The sequence below is a fragment of the Rissa tridactyla genome, chromosome 2, assembly GCF_028500815.1.
Source record: "Rissa tridactyla isolate bRisTri1 chromosome 2, bRisTri1.patW.cur.20221130, whole genome shotgun sequence".
Taxonomy (NCBI): Eukaryota; Metazoa; Chordata; class Aves; order Charadriiformes; family Laridae; genus Rissa; species Rissa tridactyla.
In genome coordinates, this window is record NC_071467.1 from 149,164,408 (window position 1) to 149,185,949 (window position 21,542).

Sequence of the window (21,542 nt, forward strand, 5' to 3'; positions counted from 1 at the left end):
GGTGTCAATAAAATTCCTCCCTTGGCTCGTGAACCTGCCTAATGTGTAGATCAGAGAGAGCATGCAGCCAGGAAAGAGGTACTCCTGAAGAACCTAAACCATCAGGTAGTTTTTTCTCACAAACTTGGTGTTAAATACTTCACTAGCTTTGTTAGATTAAGACCAGGAGATAAGGTATTTTTGGAACTCTAAACAGCTGCATGTTTTCTTTTCCCAGGTAGAAGTCACTATTTGAAAATACTGCTATAAACCCCCTTCTCTGCACTGTATATTTGTAGGGATTTCAGCCATATTGTAATGAAATGCAAAAGTCTCTCTGAGTCTGTTTTATGACCTGTGTCTTGCATTAAGTATACTTGGCAAGTTGCTCTGAATAATTTAGTCTATTATGTCTTGATTTAGCTGCAGCTCTTGCAAGATTTATTTTAATATAGACTACTTCACCATTAAGTTTTTAAAAGGTTCTTTTTTCTTAAAATCGCAGACATGATCTTAAAATGAATTGTTAGATTTTCCTTGTTTTTAATAAAATATTGTATCGCATAGAGCACTTCTTCATTCATAAAATGAAACTAGCATATTCTTAACCCCTGTTGTTAAAATGTGTCAAATATTTGGCAAATGACTGGGATGAATAGATGTCTATCTTTTTCATTAGAGATTTTCTGCTCTTTAAAATGTTTCTCTTTCTGCTTCTTGAGTGACTACATCTTTGCTGAGAAAAGATGAGAGCAGTGCATCTAATAAGGAAGTTTTTCCACATACAAAGTAGGGAAACCGGGACATTCATTTGACTGTTGTCATCTACCCAAGTGGCATGTCAAACAGCGGAAAATGTATATGAAGAGGTGAAAGAAATAGTTGGATTATAAAAGTTAACTAGTAGAGGAAGCAAATATTTTAGAAGATATTTTGACTTACAACTTCCTTTGATTTTCCACTTTCATAGTTTTGCATTGGTGTGAACAGCTTTTGAAATGTGCCTGTGCATACATACCTGTTGCCTAGATAAAATGTTCTGATGAAATTGCTTCTATTAATTCTGAATTACATTTATTGAACGTGATGCAAACCATGAAAATAGAAGTACTGAAGCATTAAGGAGCTCAGCTTGTTCTCTGCAATTCACTTGTGCTTCTTTTCTCATCCTTCATGTACCTGTGGCTGGAGCCGTGGCTATCCCACCTGCTTACCTTTGCTTTTGGTGTTGCTGCTGGCAGAGCATCTCTAATAATCTCCATGCAAAACCTGACAATTTGCTTGATCGGGAGACCCATATTTTCACATATATCTCAATATTTAACTGGAAAGTAATCCAAGGCCTTTGTGTATAAGTTTAGGAAGAAGAAACAGCCAGTGAAGAAGTGTGGAGCATCAATGTGATCTACACTGTTCTTAACACTTGCAGCTCTTTTTGAAAACAGGGAGCCAGATATATTTTAGACATTTGGGTAGTTGCTTTTTAGTGAAGTCAAATGCTGCTAACTCCCTAGCTAGCTCCTAAGTATCTTTAGTATCTTTACTTTAGTATCTTTACTAAAGTAATCTTTATCTTTAATATCAGATCAATGACTGTACATTAATGTTGTGCTTCAAGGCTGTGGCTGGTGACCTACATGAGTCAGGGAAAACATTTTTCCTCTGTGCACGTTCAGCTACATGGATTCTGGTGGGCTTTAAATTTTCAAACACAGCAGTTGTGTCTGTTTTTAAAAATCGTGTTTAAACAGGTTTTAAACCTTCTGTGGTAATGTGTTGCTTTCGGTGGAAACTTCTGACGTCCAGCCAAGCCCGCATCTGGCCAGCTTGAAGTCTCTGAGCTGCCGAGACAGCCAGCTCTCAAGTCTGCAGGGACTGATTTCTGAGGCTGTTCAGGTTGCTGTTAAGATAACCGTATTAAAGAATGTGAGGCTGTCAGAAGTGAGGGACACATACATACCAAGGGCAGAGAAATAGCTGGCATATCAAAGCAGACGGATAAGAAGACCCAGTGCGCCAGTCAAGCCTATTTCTGCTTGGATTCCCTGAAAAGTATTTATTTGTTTCTTTTGCTTTTTGGTGATAGTGGAGCAGAAATACATTTGAATGAGAACGAGGAAAGAGTAGTATACAATTCAGACTTTATTTTCACTTCTCTCTTAAGATGGGGTGTGACTAGATCTATCATATGGATTAATTTTTTTTTCAGTCTTGGGTTTTTCAGTGTTAGCTACAGCCTATCATGGCCTCAGGGGAACTTCTGAGCTTCAGACCTTCTCCCTGTCTTGTACTGGATGCCGCAGAAGCATCCAATAACTCACAGTGGTCAGGAAGGCGCCTTTCCTAGGCAAACGTTCACCCTCGAGAAATTGAATTTGCCACCTCCAGCAGCTGAGTGCCTGTAGCCTCTTAGGCTGGGAGACCTAATACTTCTTGAATGACCATGTTTTACTGTTTTAGGATCGCCACTGCTTGGGCCAGTGCCATTGAAATCTCTCTTTGTATTTGAGAAGTTTACAGTTAAAGATAGTTTATTCAATTACAATGAAAAGCTAGGCATTAATTTCTGTGTTTGGAGGTAGATACAGAGAATGTGTGTGATAACCCATCTCTTGATTTAGCTTGGTTTCAAGGTGATTTCTCTTTCTCCTCAATTTCCCAGTGGTTCCCACAGCTGCCTTGGGCAGGGGTCTCATCCCTTTGGTAATACTGCTTCTTAGGCTTTTCTTTCCCCAAAGGGGCTACAGGCTTAGTGTCGTGTCTTCCTTTGTATCCCCTTTCTCTTGTTGGTTGTGAATTCACCTTTGGAGAATCCTGCAACCCTTCGCATTTATAACGGATTCAGCCAGGGCATAAATTTATGTCTCTCATAAGCTAAGGAAGTGTTTTCTGACAAAGTCGTAGCCTTTATTAGGAAAAAACCTGGAATGCCCTCTGCTACTGCGGGGGCCTTGTTGAGCATAACACTTCATTTGTTGTGAGCAGATCTGTTTAAAGGGTGCAAGCATGTCTCTTTTTAAAGACATTGTGGATTATATGTTAACTTTTTATGACTTTACTTTAGAATACTATTCATTAGGCCGATGTAAACAGGAATAGTGAAGCTGGATCATTAGTAAAGGCTAGAATTTATGGCAAATAAATGCATTTTCAGGCCATGTGTTCAGCTCCCTTAGAAATGAATATTTCCAGAACTGGTAAGATCTGCGAGTTGTCACTTTTTCTCTTCAAATTGGAGAAGGGACATGATGGCATCTTGGAAGTCACACAGACATTTATTTTCCACAAAATAACCTGTTCAGAGATGCCCTGTCAAGCTTTAGCTGAGATCTGCCTTATGAACAGGAAAAAAAAGAGGCAAAAAAATTGATGATGTATTGATAAAAAGGCATTCTAAGTATGCAGTCTGGTATCAAACCAGAATGATCTTGAAGGTTCTGTTTGCTTAATCCACCAGATAAATCTCTCAGGAGGCTAAATGAGCTCCAGTGTAAAAAATATGTTCTGTAAAGAGCTTTAGAGATCTGCTTTTACTGCCTGATGGGGATGAATCCAAAGTATAGTAAAACTTGGTGATAGCAAAGCATTCTGATGAATCAAGTTCTAGAGCTCTGTGCTTGTATTTTACACCAGTGCTGGTGGTTATGCACTTATACTGAATCGTGGGCTTCCAAAAGATTTTACAGGCAAGACATGTCTTCGCTGAAACACAGCCAGAGGTTTAATATATGCTTTAAGACAAGATGACGGAGAAAACCTATCTACAGTTGAAAGTATAGTGGGAGGGAAAAGAGGATTTCAGTAGGCAGAATTTCAAGCTGGACTTTGTGTGGGCAGCTAGGAAGAACTTGTCTTCTTTTATGAAGAAACCCAAAAGGTCTTAAATGGCTGTATTTTGACTTTGACATACATCTTATGTGAAACGCATTGCCCCCAGCAGCAGAGTGCCTCCAACGCTATGTAGTGAGGAGTTGATTCAGTTCCAATTCAGAGGCAAGAATTAAACCTACTGAGTAGTTAGTGTGGTTTCCTGCAGCAACTGTGTGCTTTACAGAGGCATTGAGCTAATGATCCAGCACAACTCTGCTTTAAAATTGTGACATTTGCAAGGATAACAGGATTTGATGGTACTGTGTGTGCATAGGCCTTTTAGAATAAAATGTTATGGCTTAAAAAGCACATGTGGTTTTTAAAAATGGGGTGGAGATGGATGGAATTGTTCTTATATAATTAACCTAAGTATATATTCAGCTGCTATCATACCTCTAAAATGTTTTGTGTAGTTGTACTGGAAATATTTGTTGGTAGTACGGGATTGGATAATGAGTTGTGCATTCACTAATATTTAAGCAGATGCTCTGAGCTGTGAATCATGTTTGGAACAGTGGTATGTGGTGCCCGTGGTGTACGTAGGCTCATGAATGCCTTCATTCATGCCCATCTGTTAAGATGGCAGTGTGCCCACATACAAGTGGATTGGTCCCTTTTCTAGAAAGCGTAGTGCCAGACTGTTATGAGTTTGGATGGCAAGCTTATCTAACATTGCAAACAGTATCTCTGTTGCGGGAAATCCCTTCTCAGTATTAGGACTGAAGCGTTAATAGGTGACTGGATGTACTAGGTTACCGTGGAGGATATTTTATGTGTTGAAAGAAACTACTGAAACACGGCAGAGGAAAGAAGAGTGCCCATCTCAAAGCACAGCAGGATACCAAGAGGAAGCGATGGCTTGTTCCAAAGCTGAATTGCCTAGAGACAGCCCAAGACAGTTACTGCAGTCAGGCAAGGGCAGATGGTGTTGGGCAGTGGAACAGATCGGATGGATCTCTTCACAGTAGCTCCTAGATGCTTGTTAATGGAATTAGCTCGAAAGGTATTAACTTAAATGGCTGTGTCATGTCCTGCATTGAACTGTGCAGAGTACTTGCAGCAAATTCTGAAGTTAAATGAAAATGTAGGTAGTTTTTCTGTATAGCTTTTTGAGTTAACTGGGCACAATTTTAAAACAAATTTGATTATTTGAAAATGAGAAAAAAATCAATACTTTTGCATTGCTTTTATCTAAATTAGGTGATTTTCACCTTGGATCTGTAACCAGATGATGCTGATGCTCAAATTCTAATCTCTGTATCTCATTTCCGTGTACCTAACATGGATAACGTCCCTGCCCACGGCACTCGGAACTAGATGATCTTTAAAGGTCCCTTCCAACCCCAAAAGCATTCTATGGTTCTGCAACTGAGGGCAAAAATAAGGAGAGTTCAAAAGTGAACACTTTGGGGTTTTTTGAGTTAAGGTCCTGCTCAAAAATTTTCATGTTTAGGTTTAGGATTTGTAGCACTGTCAATTCCGTGTATTTTTTAAAATATTTGTTCTTGACTTATGATCTTTTGAGACATTACAGCATTGCCCATTCCCTCTCAACATGAAGTACGGAAATTTGATGACTGAAAAGGAAAATGGGGTTTTGATCTATTCATGTGATTTTTATGGTTTAAGAATCAAAGTAAAAAGCAACTTGTGTTAAATACATTACAGAATTGTTAGAGCTGGCTACAAAGTATTTGACTTAGTCCTCCTAATACACATTATTAATTGACATTTAGTGAAGCAACTTCAAGTACCTTTCTAGTCAGTGGAGATGCGTATTTGAAGCGTTTAGGCCAAGATTCTGTCCAAGTAGCTGAAGTCCTGAACTTCTTCAAGGTTCTTCAAGGTATCTGCCTTTATCTGTGGGTTATCTATGGAACTCACATTAGTAGGGCTGATTTACTAGACCCCTACAACATAGGTAGAAATTATATGCTTGATTTAGGCCGACTGAATCCCAGACAATGCACGTTAGTGAACTGCACAGTATTAATTAAAATATTTTCGCCTGGATCTGGTGCCCAAGGTGACGGGCAGAATTAATCATCTTATAAAGTGCACAGTAAAGTTAATATGAAAAGACCAAAAGAATATTTTGTGTTGCACAGAAGTATTGCTCGCTATTTACATTATAGAGCTCTGATAAGATGGGTTTGTTTTTTTTCTTCTAAAGAATCTTTCTAAATGCTGTATGTCTTCTAAGAAGCAATGGCACAGAGGCTGTAAACCTCATTATTTGCTCATTTTTTGTGAGGATGATGTCCGATACACTTTTGAACATTAAATTGTTCAATGTTAGTTGTCTTTGCACTGTACTACCTGTCCTGATCACAAAAATTTGCCGTAGTGGGCAAGTTGCCTGTATCGACTTTAGCCATTGTCTTTAGAGACATTGTCTTTAGACATTGTTTTTAGAGTGTCTGTTCATCATGTCAGTTGAATAACTGAGCTGGATGATTGCTGTGTCAGCAAGGGAAGTCTCTGTTCCGTGTCCGTAACTCTCCAGCTCTAGACCTACTTTACAGTTAGCTGGTGACCTTAGAAAGTCTTTTCATCTCTGACTCCACAAGTGGTGGCATGACTACTGGGACAATGCTTTGGCAAGAGTAATAATAGCTTAAAACGCATTGAGGTTAAAAGCAAACATCTAAATGCATTTGTCCAAATGACAGAGATGAGCCACAGTTTATTAAGTCTCACGCACAGCTGCAGTAACCGGTACATGGACTGGCACTATCTGACTTCTCATCTTCTGGTTTCCAAATATTTTTTCCCCAGATCTTTGTTGTTTAAGGAACAGAAGCTGATGTCTCGTATTTAAATGGATTTCAGGAGCTCGCGAAACAGAGGATATCATATTGCCTTATGTACAATAAATAGATTTTGTGACATGCATCAGCAAAACCTCTAAGCATTTTTAGTGAGATTTATGCTGCTATCGTGGTCTAATGCATTATAAAAGCAAAAAGGGAAGATGAATTATTGTCAGATTTCTGGTGGGCAGAGCAGTCTTTTAGAACTGCAGGGGGATTCCCTTGCTCTCTTGAGAGCAGCCTGGGTACGTGCGTTAATTCTGTGCTCATCCTACGCTCCTAGCTTGGAGCCCAGCAACCCTTTGCTGCATATTGTTTGTCACTTTGAGGAAGGCTTTTCTCTGGGAATAACAGTAGGGAATGGGGGTTTTGGTAACCAGAAGGTAGAAGAGGCTGATATGGAACAAAACCAAGACTTCTCTGTGTTATGTGTCTTTTTTTGTTTGGTTTTTAGCTAAGGAGAGTGAGGCATGGAGTGTAGCAGACATGCTTTTCACCAGATATATATTCGTTGCAAGAATGTGATTCCACTAAGATTAAAAACTCGAGTGTGGCATTTGGAGTAGTGAGCTTCCAGGGAAGTGTTTCTGTAGCCCCTTGGCTCCAATCCATTAAAGATTATTCAATTTAAAAATTGTACCCCTAAAATTCACTGTGTTTATAAGAGACTTAATGCAGACAAAAGCTTGGAGAGGGCAGTCACCTGAACATCCCGGTGAGCCCTGATGGGAAGGACGTATTCCTAGAATAACCTTCTGGAAAGCCTAAGAAGCAAGCAAAACATAAGTATAGCAATTCTTGCTGTTCAAAGCCTTGGTCCATGTCAGACCACATGCGAGTTATGGAAGAATAAGTAGAAATGGATGTTGGCCCTTGGGGAGGGCATTGCAACTATTCTCCGTCATATAAACGTAGGAAGAGAATTTCAAAAGACCCAAACGGGAATCAAACTTGGATCGAGTCTTTCACAGCTTCTGCAATGTACTTGACCACTGGGTGAAAGTGTAGTTCCAAAATGTCTCCATTCAAATGGGGAAATGAGAATAGTTTTCTCCAACGGAGCCTTGCCTCTGGAGCCTTCCCGGGGAGCTGCCACATGCCAGCTCACACCATGCTGCGTTGGAAGCGGTGCTTTCTTGGTTGATAGCTAGCCCAAATGCCTCAGCTGTTCATACAAATCATTCAGTGCAAATCAATGAGATTCTCTAGACACAAGGAGTTAATAATATTTTAACAGGCAAATGCAGATAAAATTGCTGTGTCAGATTTCATGGCAAAGAGAGCTGTTGCCCTTGTTCAGAAAATTCTGTGCCTGGAAAGTTTTCAGGCCTTCCCATTCCAACCATCAAAAAAATTCTGCTTTCAGATCAACTTTGAAATGTTCAGAATCTCTTCATGCCAGTCTTTTTTGGCATTGTGTTTCTAGTTTGGAAGAATCCAAGATGAAACAGGGTGTTTTCTACCCCTTGGCAAACCTCAGGAGGCAGGTTACTGCTACAGACTTTGCTCTAGTTCTGCAACTGTCCTAATGTGTAGAACGGTGTATTAGGATAAGAGGTCTACCATTCAGGTCTTTCTGGGAAGCTTCTTGCTGTGTGCTCTATTTGCACAAGCATGTTCATGTGTGTGCGGATACATATTAGTTTTCCAGATGATTTTCCAAGGAGAGGTGGGCCTTTTGCTGCACGCTGTTCCCTTCCCTACATGCAGAATTTCTCAGATTCCCAAAAAAAAGTCTACCTTGAAACACGTCAGTCCAATAACAGTGAAAATAGCAGGTTAAATTTTGCACCGTGGTTTGATTCAACAAACAGTACTTTTTAAAGAAATAGCTTGATTCTGCTGTAAGAAACACATGCCAGCAAAGCACAGCAGCTTCTTCTATGTCTCAGCCCACATGTCTGCCATTTTTGCCCCCACTCTCCTAAATATGTCTATGTCACCCAAAGGACGTAGTGCTGGGCTTTTGGCCAACGTCCTGAGCTTGAATTCCCACATAGAAAAGCATTTACTTAGGAAAATAATATCATGTGGCAGCCGGTAGGCACAATACTACCTCTACTGCCAGAATGTACTGACTCTAAATGAAGCTGTGGCAGATGGCCCGAAATGTTTCAATGCTTTTTTTCTCTAGACCAAGATTACCCAATTAATCTGTACTGTAGTGCATTGGGTCGTTCTAACAGGTTCTGGTCAGACAAGTGGGATGCACTGGATCTAGCTTTGCTGGACCAAGCAGGCTCTGCAGGTGGGGTAGGGACAGCGTACAGCCAAATCCCTGGGACAACAGGTTCCTGGTGGGGCCGGACGAGTGGGGAGGGAATATAGGATCATCCCTCAGGACACCAGGGACATCGTCTGTTGGAACGAGAAGTGGACTCCTGGTTCAGATCATGACTGAGTCCACCATTTGAGCAGCCCTGTTTTAGATAAGCGTGGCATTTTACTTGGAGACGATGCTTTTATATGCACTATACCTGCAGAACAAGTTCTATGTTACCGTTCATTGAGTGTTGTCCTCATGCGTGGTGCTTGGCAGATAGAGCAAAAGGCCAGTAGGACCCTTCTGTTGACATGATTAGAGAAATCCATAAGTGAACAAAAGGATTATTTTCATTAAGAAAGTGGTGAGGGAGATTTGGTATAGCTTAGAGAAAATATATGGGGAAGAATAAGAAGGAGTCAAGTATGACATTGAGATTTTGGGGTTTTGGACAGAGAGAGGCTACTGCAATCATTTTTAGGGTGGCAGAATAGTTGGCAGAGAAAAATGAGCAGCTATCATTTTGCTAGGTTTATTAGAAGGAGCGACTTTGAAGTGTAACCTAGTAAATACAGTCCATCAAACCAGAATTAGGCCAGCTGCATATTACTGGAATAGCTCAAGGAAAATGCCCTTGTCTATTATATCCTCTTCTCTGGATACATGTTTTTACTCAGTTAAGAAAAGTCAGTGGAATTGCCTTTAAAAGTGTTGTCACTTCGCAGTCTGTCACAGGGCTTTTGCCAGCTCCCATCAAAAGGAGTTGGTGCCTAGAACCGTGCCAGCTGGTTGATCTGATCATCCCGCCACTTTACTAGAAAATCTAAATATACAGCAGTACGAGCTGAAATATGTCTGCTGTCCTGTTTTGCAACTATTCTGCATTTGAATGAAGAAATACTTTCGCATTAAAGCCGTACTGAAGCTCTCTCTATCTTTCTGTTCTATAGGTTGTCATTTTGTATTTTGAGCCAAGTGTATTTCGCTGTGTTCTCCTAAGATGGGTTCGTCTTCTGGGCTTTGCTACTGTTTATGGAACTGTGACGCTCAAGCTGCACAGGTATTTCACATATTATTAATTTCCATCTCTGTGGGAGTATGTGCAATCTGTGTGAGTAGTTAGATGGAAGAGCTGCAAATATTATCATAAACAAGCGCCGTTTCAGACTTTTGAAACCACTGTGTATTTCTCCTCACTATTCCTGTTCAAATTATATGCTGCTAATCCCAGTAAAGAACTACGAATGCAGACAGGATTTGATTAAAAACATATACATCAGCTGTAAAATTGTGCAAGAACTCCTTTTCACAGAAGGTGAATATATTTCCCTTGAATATAGGAAAATACAGAAGTGTTTGTAGACTGTTCAGAAGTGTTCAAAAGTTTCCCTGCAAAGTGCTCATAGCGAGATGCTTCGATGCAGTGATGGTGGGTAGAACAATACGCTATGGCGTATATACTTCCTGTGTTTTCTTATGGCTCATAAGTCAAGGGCTGCTTTCTTCAGGCGATCACAGCAGACAGGCTACACACTCACAAGCGTCAGTGCCTGCCAGCAAAAATGCGTGGGAAATTCTGGGTTCCACGGGGTTGGCAGTGCATTCACATGCAATTCAGAGATTAAGATTCAAAGACCCAACTTCAAATCCCACTCCTACGGTCCGCTAAAGAATTGAAGCCTTTTCTGGGTATACTGGATAAAATCCTAATGCTTTTTCCTCTTTAAACTTTAGTGAAAAAAATTACTGATACATTCTGTAAGTATTCTTATTGAAGAAAAGAGATAATGCAGTTATGTGTATTTGGTACTTGGACGTCTTGGATGAAGTAGGCTTGCTCATCTTTTCATCTTAGTTTCATTACTGTGTTGGCATGTTAGATACAGGAAGTTTGATATTATGCTCGTAAACTGAATGAGGACTGAGAATATCTTGTGTTTCATGTTGCGTTATTGGCTTGTCACGTTTTAGGTGGAAAACCCTGCTTTCCCATTGAAATAGGGCCTCTTCTTGCAGCTCCCTTTTATTTGTGTCCCTGGTTACAAGTGTACGCTTTGGCTGGTAAACTCTTGACTGTATAATGCTGTGTCTGGCCACATCTGTGCATTGAAATTCGTCCAGAAAATCCCACATCCTCATGGTATTTTCTAGGATGAACAATTTCTGATGCAAAAAGAATATCAACTAGAGCACTATAGAAAAGATATAACAGAACTGGTGACTTTGCTTGGATGGTTTGTTACCTGTAGCTCAGATATACAGAGAAACAGCCTACAACTATGGAAGACTCACGTTGTCATTGCAGTTCTGCTACCCTAACAGGTTGTTTATATGATTTTACATGATGTGAGGAAGCAATATCCTGACAGGGCAGTTGATCTTCCATTTATATGAAGTGAGGACAGGCTGCAAAATTGGGCAGAAAATCTTGTGCTTCTGCTTTGCTCATTCAGCTGTTTGGTGTTGCTTGGCACCTGTGCTGACAAGGTCAGCGAACAGGACAAAGATTGGATAAGAAACCAAGAATGAACTACATCCTCATCCTTGATCAGCACAAAACAATGAAGGCTAGCAGCAGACGGGACTGTATCAGCCAGAAGATTGAGGGAAGTGATTATTCTCCTTTACTTAGCACACCTTAGACCATATGCTTGGTCTAAGCATGCAGCAATGCTGCGTCCAGTTTTGGACTCTCCCAAGACATCAGTGAACTTGAGTGAGTTCAGCAAAAGGCCATCAGGATGGTCAGGACTTGGAGCGCTTGCCCTGCAAGGAGAAGTTGAGGAAATGGGCTTGTTCAGCCTGGATAAGAGATGGCATTGGAGGGACCTAACAGAAGCTGTCCAACACCTACAAGGAGGTTACTGAGAAGATGGAGACATGCTCTTTACAGCTATGTATACTGGGAGAATAAAAGACAATGACAAATTGAAATGGGAGATTTCAACTTTATACAACATAAATTGGCATCAGGGTCAATGTTACACAAGGAAAACATTTTCACTATCAGGGTAATTAAGCAGTGGACCTGGTTGCCTATGAGGTTGTGAATTTCCATACTCAAAGGTTTTCAAGATCAACTGGATAAAGTCCTGAGCAAGCTGGTCTGGATTCAGTGTTAAGCCTGCTTTGAGCACTGGATGGCCTTCTGAGGTAATTCCAACCTGAATAATTCTATATTTCTGTGTGAAGTATGAAGAGAAAAAACCCCACCCTATTTCATATATTCATCTGGAATTACTCTCTCTAGGAATCTGTCTTTGTTTTCCACCCAAGTTTCCTGACCACTCATTTCCTACATTCGTGATATTGTGGTCTTTTTTTAGTACTGAATATTTCAGTCAGGGAGTGTGCCTTGCAAAAGACAAGTCAAGTTAGGTATATGTTTTATTATATACATTTGCAACAGTTATGCTAATTAAGAATAAAATGATGCTAATAGAAATTTGGTAGAAATTTAATGTAATTTAATCCACGGTCATTAAAGGGTTGAAGAAGTTGAAGCATGGCTTACTGCAGGCACCCCAAGTGCTCGCAACAAGCACTGGTTCCCTCCTGCAGGTAGCCTGTGTTTTGCCTGGGGGAAGAACTGATTGCTAGCAGGGAATTTGAGATTTTTCTAAGTTTAATGGGAAAACCAATATTGTGTAAAAGCAGCTACTAATGATAACCAGAAAGTGTAAAGCTGTATTTCTCAACAAATGAGGTGCTTTGAGTAGCGCTGGTGCATGAAGGTTATCCAAAGCCAGGTAGGAGGCACTGGAAACACTTGTTTTCTTTGTGGCTCCCCACTTCCCGAGGAGCTCTTTGAGGTTTCGTTAGGATTAAGCATCAAGGAGAAATCAGAAAAGTAGCCAAAAGCAGATGCTTAGGAAAGAGTAAAAGAAAAGGGAAGTCGTGCTGATTCATTCTTTGAACACCCGTCACAGTCAATTTCTACAGTGCCTCATCTTAAATTGCCTTTCATATTCATTGTGCATTTTTAAAAATAATGAGCTGATGTTTATGGGGGTGGAAGGATGGGGGTAAGGAAATGAGCTTAATTTAAGAACTCTAACTGTAGAGCCATGAACGTAAAACTCAGTACTTTCCTCAACAATGAATTCTTCAAATTAATTCTCTCAAGAAATAATAATGTTTCGAAGTTAAGCTTTTGAGTTTAAGAGAGATGCTGATGTTGCATTTTTTCATTATATTTCTGTGACTGAATACTGTGTCCCTTTCCAAGCCCTGTATTTTACGAGCAGAGTATCTCATTTTTGGTATTTTGTGAACTTCTACCGTCTTCTTGTCAGGATTAATTCTTAATTAAAGCATAAGAATGCAAGAAAGCTATAGGTATATACATACAGATGTGTGCGTGTGTGTGTGTATACATATAGGATAGCATACAGACATTTTAGGAGAATAAAACCCAGGAACGGTGTCTCTAGTTTGTGAGAGTCTCCATTTCTTATGTTACCAAGAGAAAAAGAGGAAAGCGGGGAAGTGAGGAGAATGAGAAGGTATGGAGAACGTAATGTTCCAGGTGTGGAAAAGAAAACAATGACATACAATGGCTTTTATGGAAGTAGTGGTGGTGGGATGGGCGTGTTAGTGGGAGGACAAGAAGATGTTACCCCCACGAGGCAATTCTGCACTTCATTTAAATACCGTGCTAAGGTTCCATTGCTGTGCCTTGCCATCTGGAGCAAGCAGTGGAACTGTCTACATGAGTGATTTCCCCTCTCCTCCTCCTGAAGGTGAGCAGGCTACAACTTGGGTTAGATTTGCCCCCAAGACTCATGAACTTTAAAGTACCCCTCTCTTGGGTGAGATGGCTTTTTGTAGGAATTGGGTTTGAATTAACAGATAAAACAGATAAAAACTCGTGTAAATTGTGCAGTTACGTAACAATGGTATAATCTTAAGTTTCCCTATTAACTTTAATTCCTAATAATGCAAACAAAGCTCAGTGACACCACATTTCTGAATCTTCCGTGCAACCTCATGCAGGAGGTTCGATGTGCAGTTTGCCTGGTCTCTGGCTGCATTGTCTTAAGCAGGAAAAGGGAAGGGGTATGTGGTCAAACATGAAGCTGTGATCTGTTGTTCCTGCAGAAATGCAGTAAGTGCTGCATCTGCCACACAAGTCTTGTGCAGTTTTCTGGAGAGAGGGAGATGAAGACATGAAGACGTTTTTTCTGGAGAGGGGAGAGACACGCGGTCTGAAGCCTTGGCTGAACAGAGCTCCTGAGCACTGCTTGTTACTGTTCCAGCTTTGGGAAGAAGGGCAGCTGGACTTTTGAAAATAAACATCCTACACTGAGAAGATACTTATTTTGTACTGCCAGTTTCTATTCTACAAGGAAAATGAACTCAAGAAGCTTCCAAAATTTGCCAGTGCTTGGCAGAGAAGGGCTCACAGCCATGAACGTTTTGCTGTGGGCAGCTGGAGCTCACACTGCTCTAATGCTCTTGCAGCCACAGCTCCCTGTTCTGCCTCGTCTCTTTGTGCTCAATCTAGAGGTCAGTGATGCTGCTTTGAATATCAGAGCAAGCAGCGATGTAGGAACTGTAAGGATTAAAAAAGAGCCTGTCACCTCACTATTAGCTTTATTTTCTTTAGTGATGACTCAGATGAGAGGGAGGTACCTAGTTTCAGCTAAAAGAGAGACATGGAGAAAAAGGAGAGGCATCAGGTACCTTTTGCACTAATTATGAAATTAATTAAATTAGGGAAAAGTAAATCTTCTGTGAAAGCAGGACATCTCTGTTCTTTTACACTACTTTCCCCGCATGGAGCAGTTCATGGCCATACACATTTACCTGTCTTTGTTTAAACAAGGGAAGCAGTACATGGAAAATGTACATGGATTCTTATGTCATTTGCGTTATTTGAAGCTCACATCACTGATGTTTCTTTTTTATGAAAAGAGAGTTCAAAGATAGCAGTGATAAGAGGTTCTACGCACAAAGTCTTACAAAGCTTTGTGAAGAACAGTGTTGGGTGGAAAACAAACCTCATAAATGTTCCCGCAGTGCGAAGGCTGAAACCCGCAGCGTGAGCAGGTCCCTCTGTGCCCGATGTGCCCCGGGCGGTCAGTGGGCACCGGCTGCTGGCTGCTCCCACGCCAGGTCTCCTGCCTGGCCGCTGGAGGAAACGGCAGGGAAACGGGGGCTTAAGGGCTGGGGGGGAGTGAAAGGCGGCGAGATGCAGTTTAGGGAGGAAGGGAGTTGGACTTATGCAAAAATGTATGTGCATACAGTAGGAGTTCATAAGGAATTAAGTTTCACTAATTAGGCTCGTCATGGAAAAATCTGTTTTCTTGTTAGCATGTCTTAACCTAATTAATTCATTTCCTGAGTATAATTAATTTCTCAAACCTTTCCTAGTTTGTTTATTTATTTTTATGCTCCTTAGACAACTTAGAGAGTTTAGTAAATTCCACATAGCATTCCTGCATGATGCACTTTCAAGATTTAATTCTCGTGTTGGTAGTTCTTCTAGATTAAATAACAGAGTCACGTTCTGTTTTATTGTGGCTTTTTTCCCAATAAAATCTGCATTATTAAAATACTATTTAGCTCTTTTGTATCCCTGCCATTCTTAAGCAATAACTAGCCTTAACTAGACAGCATAATGGTTCTGTTTCATATTTCTGAATAAAATATCTACTTTCATATGTATAAGCTAATAAAATGTAGCACAACTGTTACAAAGACACTCAGTGTAGAATTAATCTTGATGGAGCACAGTGTAGAAGTGGGACTAATAAACATTATCTTTAAGGAAAAAAATCAGCAGCATATAAAGTATGTAAGATTACTGGAGCACTGTGGTCCTGAAAATATTCTCATCCGTATTCCTATTAATATTTAATTTATATTAAAATATTGTAGATACAGCTGTACAGTTCCATGGGGTGCTTATTTTTTAACCACCTTAATATAACATGCATTCTGCTTTATCATAGTAGTTTGGCTAGGAAAGTTCAAAGAGAAGATAAAGAAAGTACCTGGTGTTTTAATATTAAATTATATTCCCGTCATGATTAGGAAAAAAAAAAAAAAGTGGGTTGGAAGGCTCTCTACAATGACCCACAGGTATTACAAGACATTTCAGGTCTCTTTGGTGTTGATGGCATGCAGGAGCACCATGGCAAATAATGGGAGAAAGGACTGGTTTTGCATATCAGGTTACGTGATAGCAGAAGGGCTTCAGAACCGGAGCTGGAAGACTTCTTCTCAGAGACCTTACCGAGTCCAGGACCCCATTAGCTGGCAAAACTTTGTGCTGTGGTGCAGTACAGCAGCATCTTCCTTCCAGGCAGACATGCATTTGTACGTGCATTTGCAATACGAGTAATGTGGCTCTACAGACTGGTTTTTTTCTCATTCCATGGGAACTGGTCGGTGGAACAAGATATCTGCTGCCCACCTGTCTGCTGGGTGGGATTATGGCATGAAAGAGAAACCAGGCCTTGCACTGCAATACGTGAGCTGTAGGCTATTCGTGGAGGAGTGTGAAGAGGGAGTTAAGCGTGTGACTCACGCTCCACACGCAGGGGCTGATCACAGTTAAGTGGAAGCAGAGATTTCCAGATCCCATACGCTGATTGTCACTGAAGAATCATGACTGGAGGGGAGGCTTCTGGTGGGCTACTGTGAAGGATCAGGAGTAAGCCTGATACTGTTCATCATTTTCTTCGTTGCTTGTGCTTGCAGTGAAGAACCAAGCACAAAATGATTACCCATAAAATTTGTGGATAACACAAAGCCTAGTGAAACGATAAATTTTGTTTCAGAAAGGATAGTAATGAGAAGTAATTTTTACTGCTTGGTAACTTGGGCTTAGTCAAAAAGATACACTTGAATACAGCCAAAAGGCAAAATATAGTTAGGGACTAGTTAAAGACAAAAATTGAGGAGAATAGGAGTTTTAAAGGTTATCAGTAGAGAATTGATTTTGCAACAGGAGGTGACGTCTTTGAAACTAATACAAATGCATTATGTCCCGTTCCTGAGATGCATTTTTAAAGGAGGTGTGCAATAGATGGATGTGGTTCAGAAAGTATTTGAGGGCTGGGAAAAGTGCTTGATGCTGTGAAACCTAATCTGTTTTTTAGATCAGCAAGAAAGGCTGAGAGATGACTTCTTGTGTGGTGTATAAACAATCAGGGACAGAAAAAGTAGTCACAAAAGACTCTTTAATCTCTTGGACTGAGGTTTAATAAGATCTGGTAGCTGGAAGCCAAAGCCAGAGAAATTCAAATGAGCAATCTGGCACAAATTCTTCTCAGAAGGGTGCTTAGCTATAGAAAAACCTAACGAGAAATGAGGAATTTTTTGTGCTGCTTTCAGATCAAGACTGAATCCCTTCTTGGAAGCTATTCTGTAGTTACATACTACTCCAAATTGTAGGAGTTTCTATAGAAAAATGTAATAGTCTGTGTCATACAGCTGATCAAGCTCTGTAATTTAGTCGTTAGTCCTATATTTGACCTTTATTTTACGAACATGCAATAGAGATGGTAGCATTCATGTTAGTATGGGTCTATTGAGAAATTAAGCATATTTATAAACTGAAATGATATAGTTGTGCTGTTTAATGGGACACACCAGCTGCTTTGAAATTAGTCCTGATCACTTACCCTAATGCAGATCTGTAGTACTGGGAAAACTGGTGCCTGGACCAAATATTAGCAGATATTAGTTGTTCTCTTCTGGATTATTGTCTTCACAATATCTTCACAATATTGCCATTATGTCCTTGAAAAATTGAGTCTTTATCTGACCAGTGGTAACCAACCACTGGTGACATAAAATGCTACGTTGCCACGCTGTGACGTAGAGAGGGGTAAAGCTTGTCAGCGTTGTACCAGCCTGCGCATCGGTGAGTTATCCTTGTATATGCTTTTCTGAAAGATGTCCAAGGTGTTCTAAGAATTTTAGATGCAATGTATTAGATCCATGACCTGAACTGGAAAGGCCAAGACAATGCTGCCTCGGCTCCGTGAAGTTCAGGAATACACAGACAGTAGGTCCTGAAGAAAGCTTAAGTATTTAATTCAGTTGCAAGTATCAAGCTATTCCTTTTAGGCCCAATCTGTAATATTTTCAATTAAAAATTACCACAAAAAATTGTATTAAAAATTAAAACTCTTTTGCTATTGTGGAGTATTACAGTACAGGGCACTGGCAGGTTTTACATGCAGCTGAGTTTTGGATTTTCTTGACTTGAGTCCTACCTCTTTCATGTGCACAACGTGAGCCTCTGTACATAATTGCAGTTAGTTGTATACAATTCAAGCTGGAGCCTCTATTTCTGGGCAAATCTAAAAATACTAGCAGTTAATAATCAGCGTAAAATTTTGAGTGCCTATTTCTAATGTGCGAATTAAGTTAGCTTGCAGCACTGAGTTACTCAAGGGCCTCTGGGTCTCTTCCCAGCCATCACCGCCGTTGTGCTCTGGCAGTGAATAGCAGCGCAGTTGTTCTGGTGAAGCCACGCTCTGCGCTTGGCCTCTGCAACAGCATCAGCTATTTTTTCCGAGATCTTTTTGAGCAAAAGAATCTCTCTCCCCCTTGCTGGGATTTCAGGGAGATGCCACCTGTTCCCCCGGGTGTGTGGAGTGGAGGTTACCACTTCATGTGAGTGCAGCCTCTGCCTCAAGCATTGGCTTACACAGAGTTATTGGGAAGCGGCAGACGCTCCCGTGACCACAAACCTTCCTAAGCTTTTTGTTTTTCCTTGCCTATTTTTTCCTATATCCATTAGGCCCCTCTGACTCTGGCATCAGTGTTCTCCAGTGCAGGCGTTCTTGTTTCCAGCTTTCGGTTCTACAAAATAATCAATCAGGGATTCATTGGTGCTGCCTTGTTGCTGTGTGTGGACCGAAGTCTTCCTCTGACGTTTTTCAGCATAACTGTGGCATAATTTTCTACTGTTCAGTTGTGGATAATGCAAATTGGCATTACCTGTCTGAAATCATACTTCAGTTCAAACTACGTGAATTCACAGCCTCCAGTCAAGAGCTGATGTCAGAAGGCACCATGGCAGTTTCACCAAAGCTAGTAAAAATAAAGTTGGTATGTGTAAGCGTGGAATTGTTTGGTACCATTCCCTCACTGAAATACGGTGAAATAACTATGAACTGTTTTTTCCAGATGCTGCAAACAAATGTGTGCCCACATTTTTTCAGGAGATCTGTTCTTCTGCTTGACTCGTCTTTCTAGTTTTGGCATACGTGACAAGCATTTAGAACCTTTTTCATGCTGCTGTTTGTATTTTTTTACAAAGTTCTGTATTGAACTTTATATTTGATACTATTTTTTATGACACCGTGTATTTTCTAGGTCTCCTATGGTTTCCTTCTGTCCCTAAATGACCATCATGTATTCCTTCTGACATATTTCTCTAGCACCTCAGAAATCACACTCTCGTTGGCTTCGCACAAAACTCCATATAGTGCTGAGAGTCTTGAAACTGATAAAAGGGCTGGAATTACACTGTCCCGGCCATCCCTTAGTAACAGCCTTAATTACTTTATGCAGGATCTTTCCTCAGCCGTTAAGTCTGCCTTCTATCTTAGACTGGACAGGCTTTTTGTTTTTTAAATTTTAAATCGGATTAACATAATCCAGCTCTGGATTTTGCTTCTCTGCACTTTTTCAAATGCTTTGGAGAATGTGGCTGCAATGACCAAATCACTTCCAAGTTTTTATTCAATTTACAAATCATACTTTGCTAGTTGAGAAAATAGCCTATATATTGCTCTGGGAACCTTGTAGGTGGTGACCGTCAAACTCTTTTTAGAAGTAGCAATTGATGGCTTCTGGTGAGCATCAGCTAACATTGGCCTCTGATGAATAAAAACCTATTACACCGGTGAAGAAGAGACATTGACCGTTTTACCATCTGAATGAATTAAAATGTAGAGTTTTGCAAGGGCATATGTTACGCAATGTTCAGTTTTGTCTGTGGCTCAGTCTCTCATAAGGAAACTTTGTGAGTGTCCTGCCTCGAAATATTGGCTGGCACTCAGTTCAATTTCTTTGCTTCCTACAATGATCCCTCTGGACTGGAAGCCCCACGAACAAACTCGTACAGGTTTTTCACATTCTTTATTGGGATTTGTACTCACGTCTGCTGTGCAGCTGCACCATTAGGATCACTGATACAGGTAAGAGGTTATACACAAAATCCTTATTGACCACTCTATGTATTTTCATATCTTTTTCTCATTTTGGGGGGGAAACATGGTGATGATGGCCACTGTCTATTTATACTCCTCTTTGAACTTTGTTCCTGTGCTTGCTCTTTCTCTCACATGGCATTCTGGTATTCATTTATCTTTGCCCAGAACCTCTAGTTCTAGTCAAAGATACGTAGAGCCTTGGACAACTGTTCTACCGTCCTTCCTGTACCGAACTGCCACTTAAATAGATTAATGGGTTTTGTGCTAACAAACCACTTTTGTGGTTTTCACTGAAAATTTAGGCATGCCCAAGACAACCTATATCTCACCCAGAGGAGACAGTGGGCACGTGCCACGCATTGAGGCGTGGTGCAGGTGTACCAAACAAGTGCTGACGCTTGATTTTCTCCCATAAGGTAGAATATCACGCAGATACCTGAAAGCAGTAGCAACAGTGCCAAACACAAGCAAAGAAACTAACTCTCAACAAATAGCTGAGGCGTGCACCTCACTGTCACTGTCTGGCGGCTTCCAGTCCCAATACCGGTTTACTTTGTACTGATACGGCATCTCTGTGCCATGTCTCCTGAAGACAAGAGTACTGCACACGTGCCTCAGCATTTTGCCTAGTCCGTGTCCTCCAGGATTTCCCTGATTAGGGTATCCAAATGTTTCTTTCACATTGTTACTTATATTGTAGCCTTACAGGGGCAGGTTTGCACCTTTTGCTAGTCTTCATTTCCCTTCTGAAGAACCAGAACTACCTCCTCCCTTGCATGCTCGTCAGAGAGGAAATTGACTCTTGCTCCACTTACACTGTCACCATGTGGTAAGCAGCATAAATCGCTGAAGTCGTAAAACTGTAGGTCATTTGGACTCTTCTGATGCTGCTGTGTTCTGCCAGGATGTTCCTCAGTTGCCTGTCCCTTGTCTCGCCACAGAAAGGTATGGCTGAGTGAGACCGAGAGCGAGGCACGCTGAATTCATATGCGTTTTTGTTGGTAAAAGCTATAAACTGAGTCTTTTCCAATTATCTATTTATCCATGCATATATTTAACTCACCAGCTTTCAGGGTATTTGCTTGCCACTTAACTCCCAAACTACACTTATGTTTCATTAGCCGTGCCTTTACTTTGAGCGCTGGACGTTGTTGGAGGTGCTGTTTTGGCTTGCCTGCCTTGGACTGCCTTAAGGTTAGTGGTACGATACTTTGTTGGTTCCTTCATGGCTGCTGCAGAGCCAGCGGCGTCACTGCTTTAGTTCTGTGCGGAATGCGGGTGCTCGGCTGGAGCTGGCAGACTTGTGCCCTTCCTGAGCCTTTCTTCAAACACCAGGCACGGAACTACAAGCACCATGAGCTCTCCTGAGCTGAGAAAGATAGGCTGACCATCGAGAGCTAAGAGTTGTCTGTATTTCCTTTATTTTCCTTCTGTGGT

At 40.9% G+C, this 21,542-nt stretch overlaps 1 protein-coding gene across 2 annotated transcripts in view; it reads left to right on the plus strand.

Moving 5' to 3' along the window:
* Nucleotides 1-21,542, plus strand: part of GPR158 (G protein-coupled receptor 158) — a 211,193-nt gene that overhangs the window by 144,638 nt on the left and 45,013 nt on the right. For both annotated transcript variants that reach the window (XM_054192154.1, XM_054192155.1), the window contains exon 6: nucleotides 9,876-9,985. In XM_054192154.1, the coding sequence (XP_054048129.1) occupies nucleotides 9,876-9,985 (110 nt within the window). The remainder of the gene's footprint in view (nucleotides 1-9,875; nucleotides 9,986-21,542) is intronic.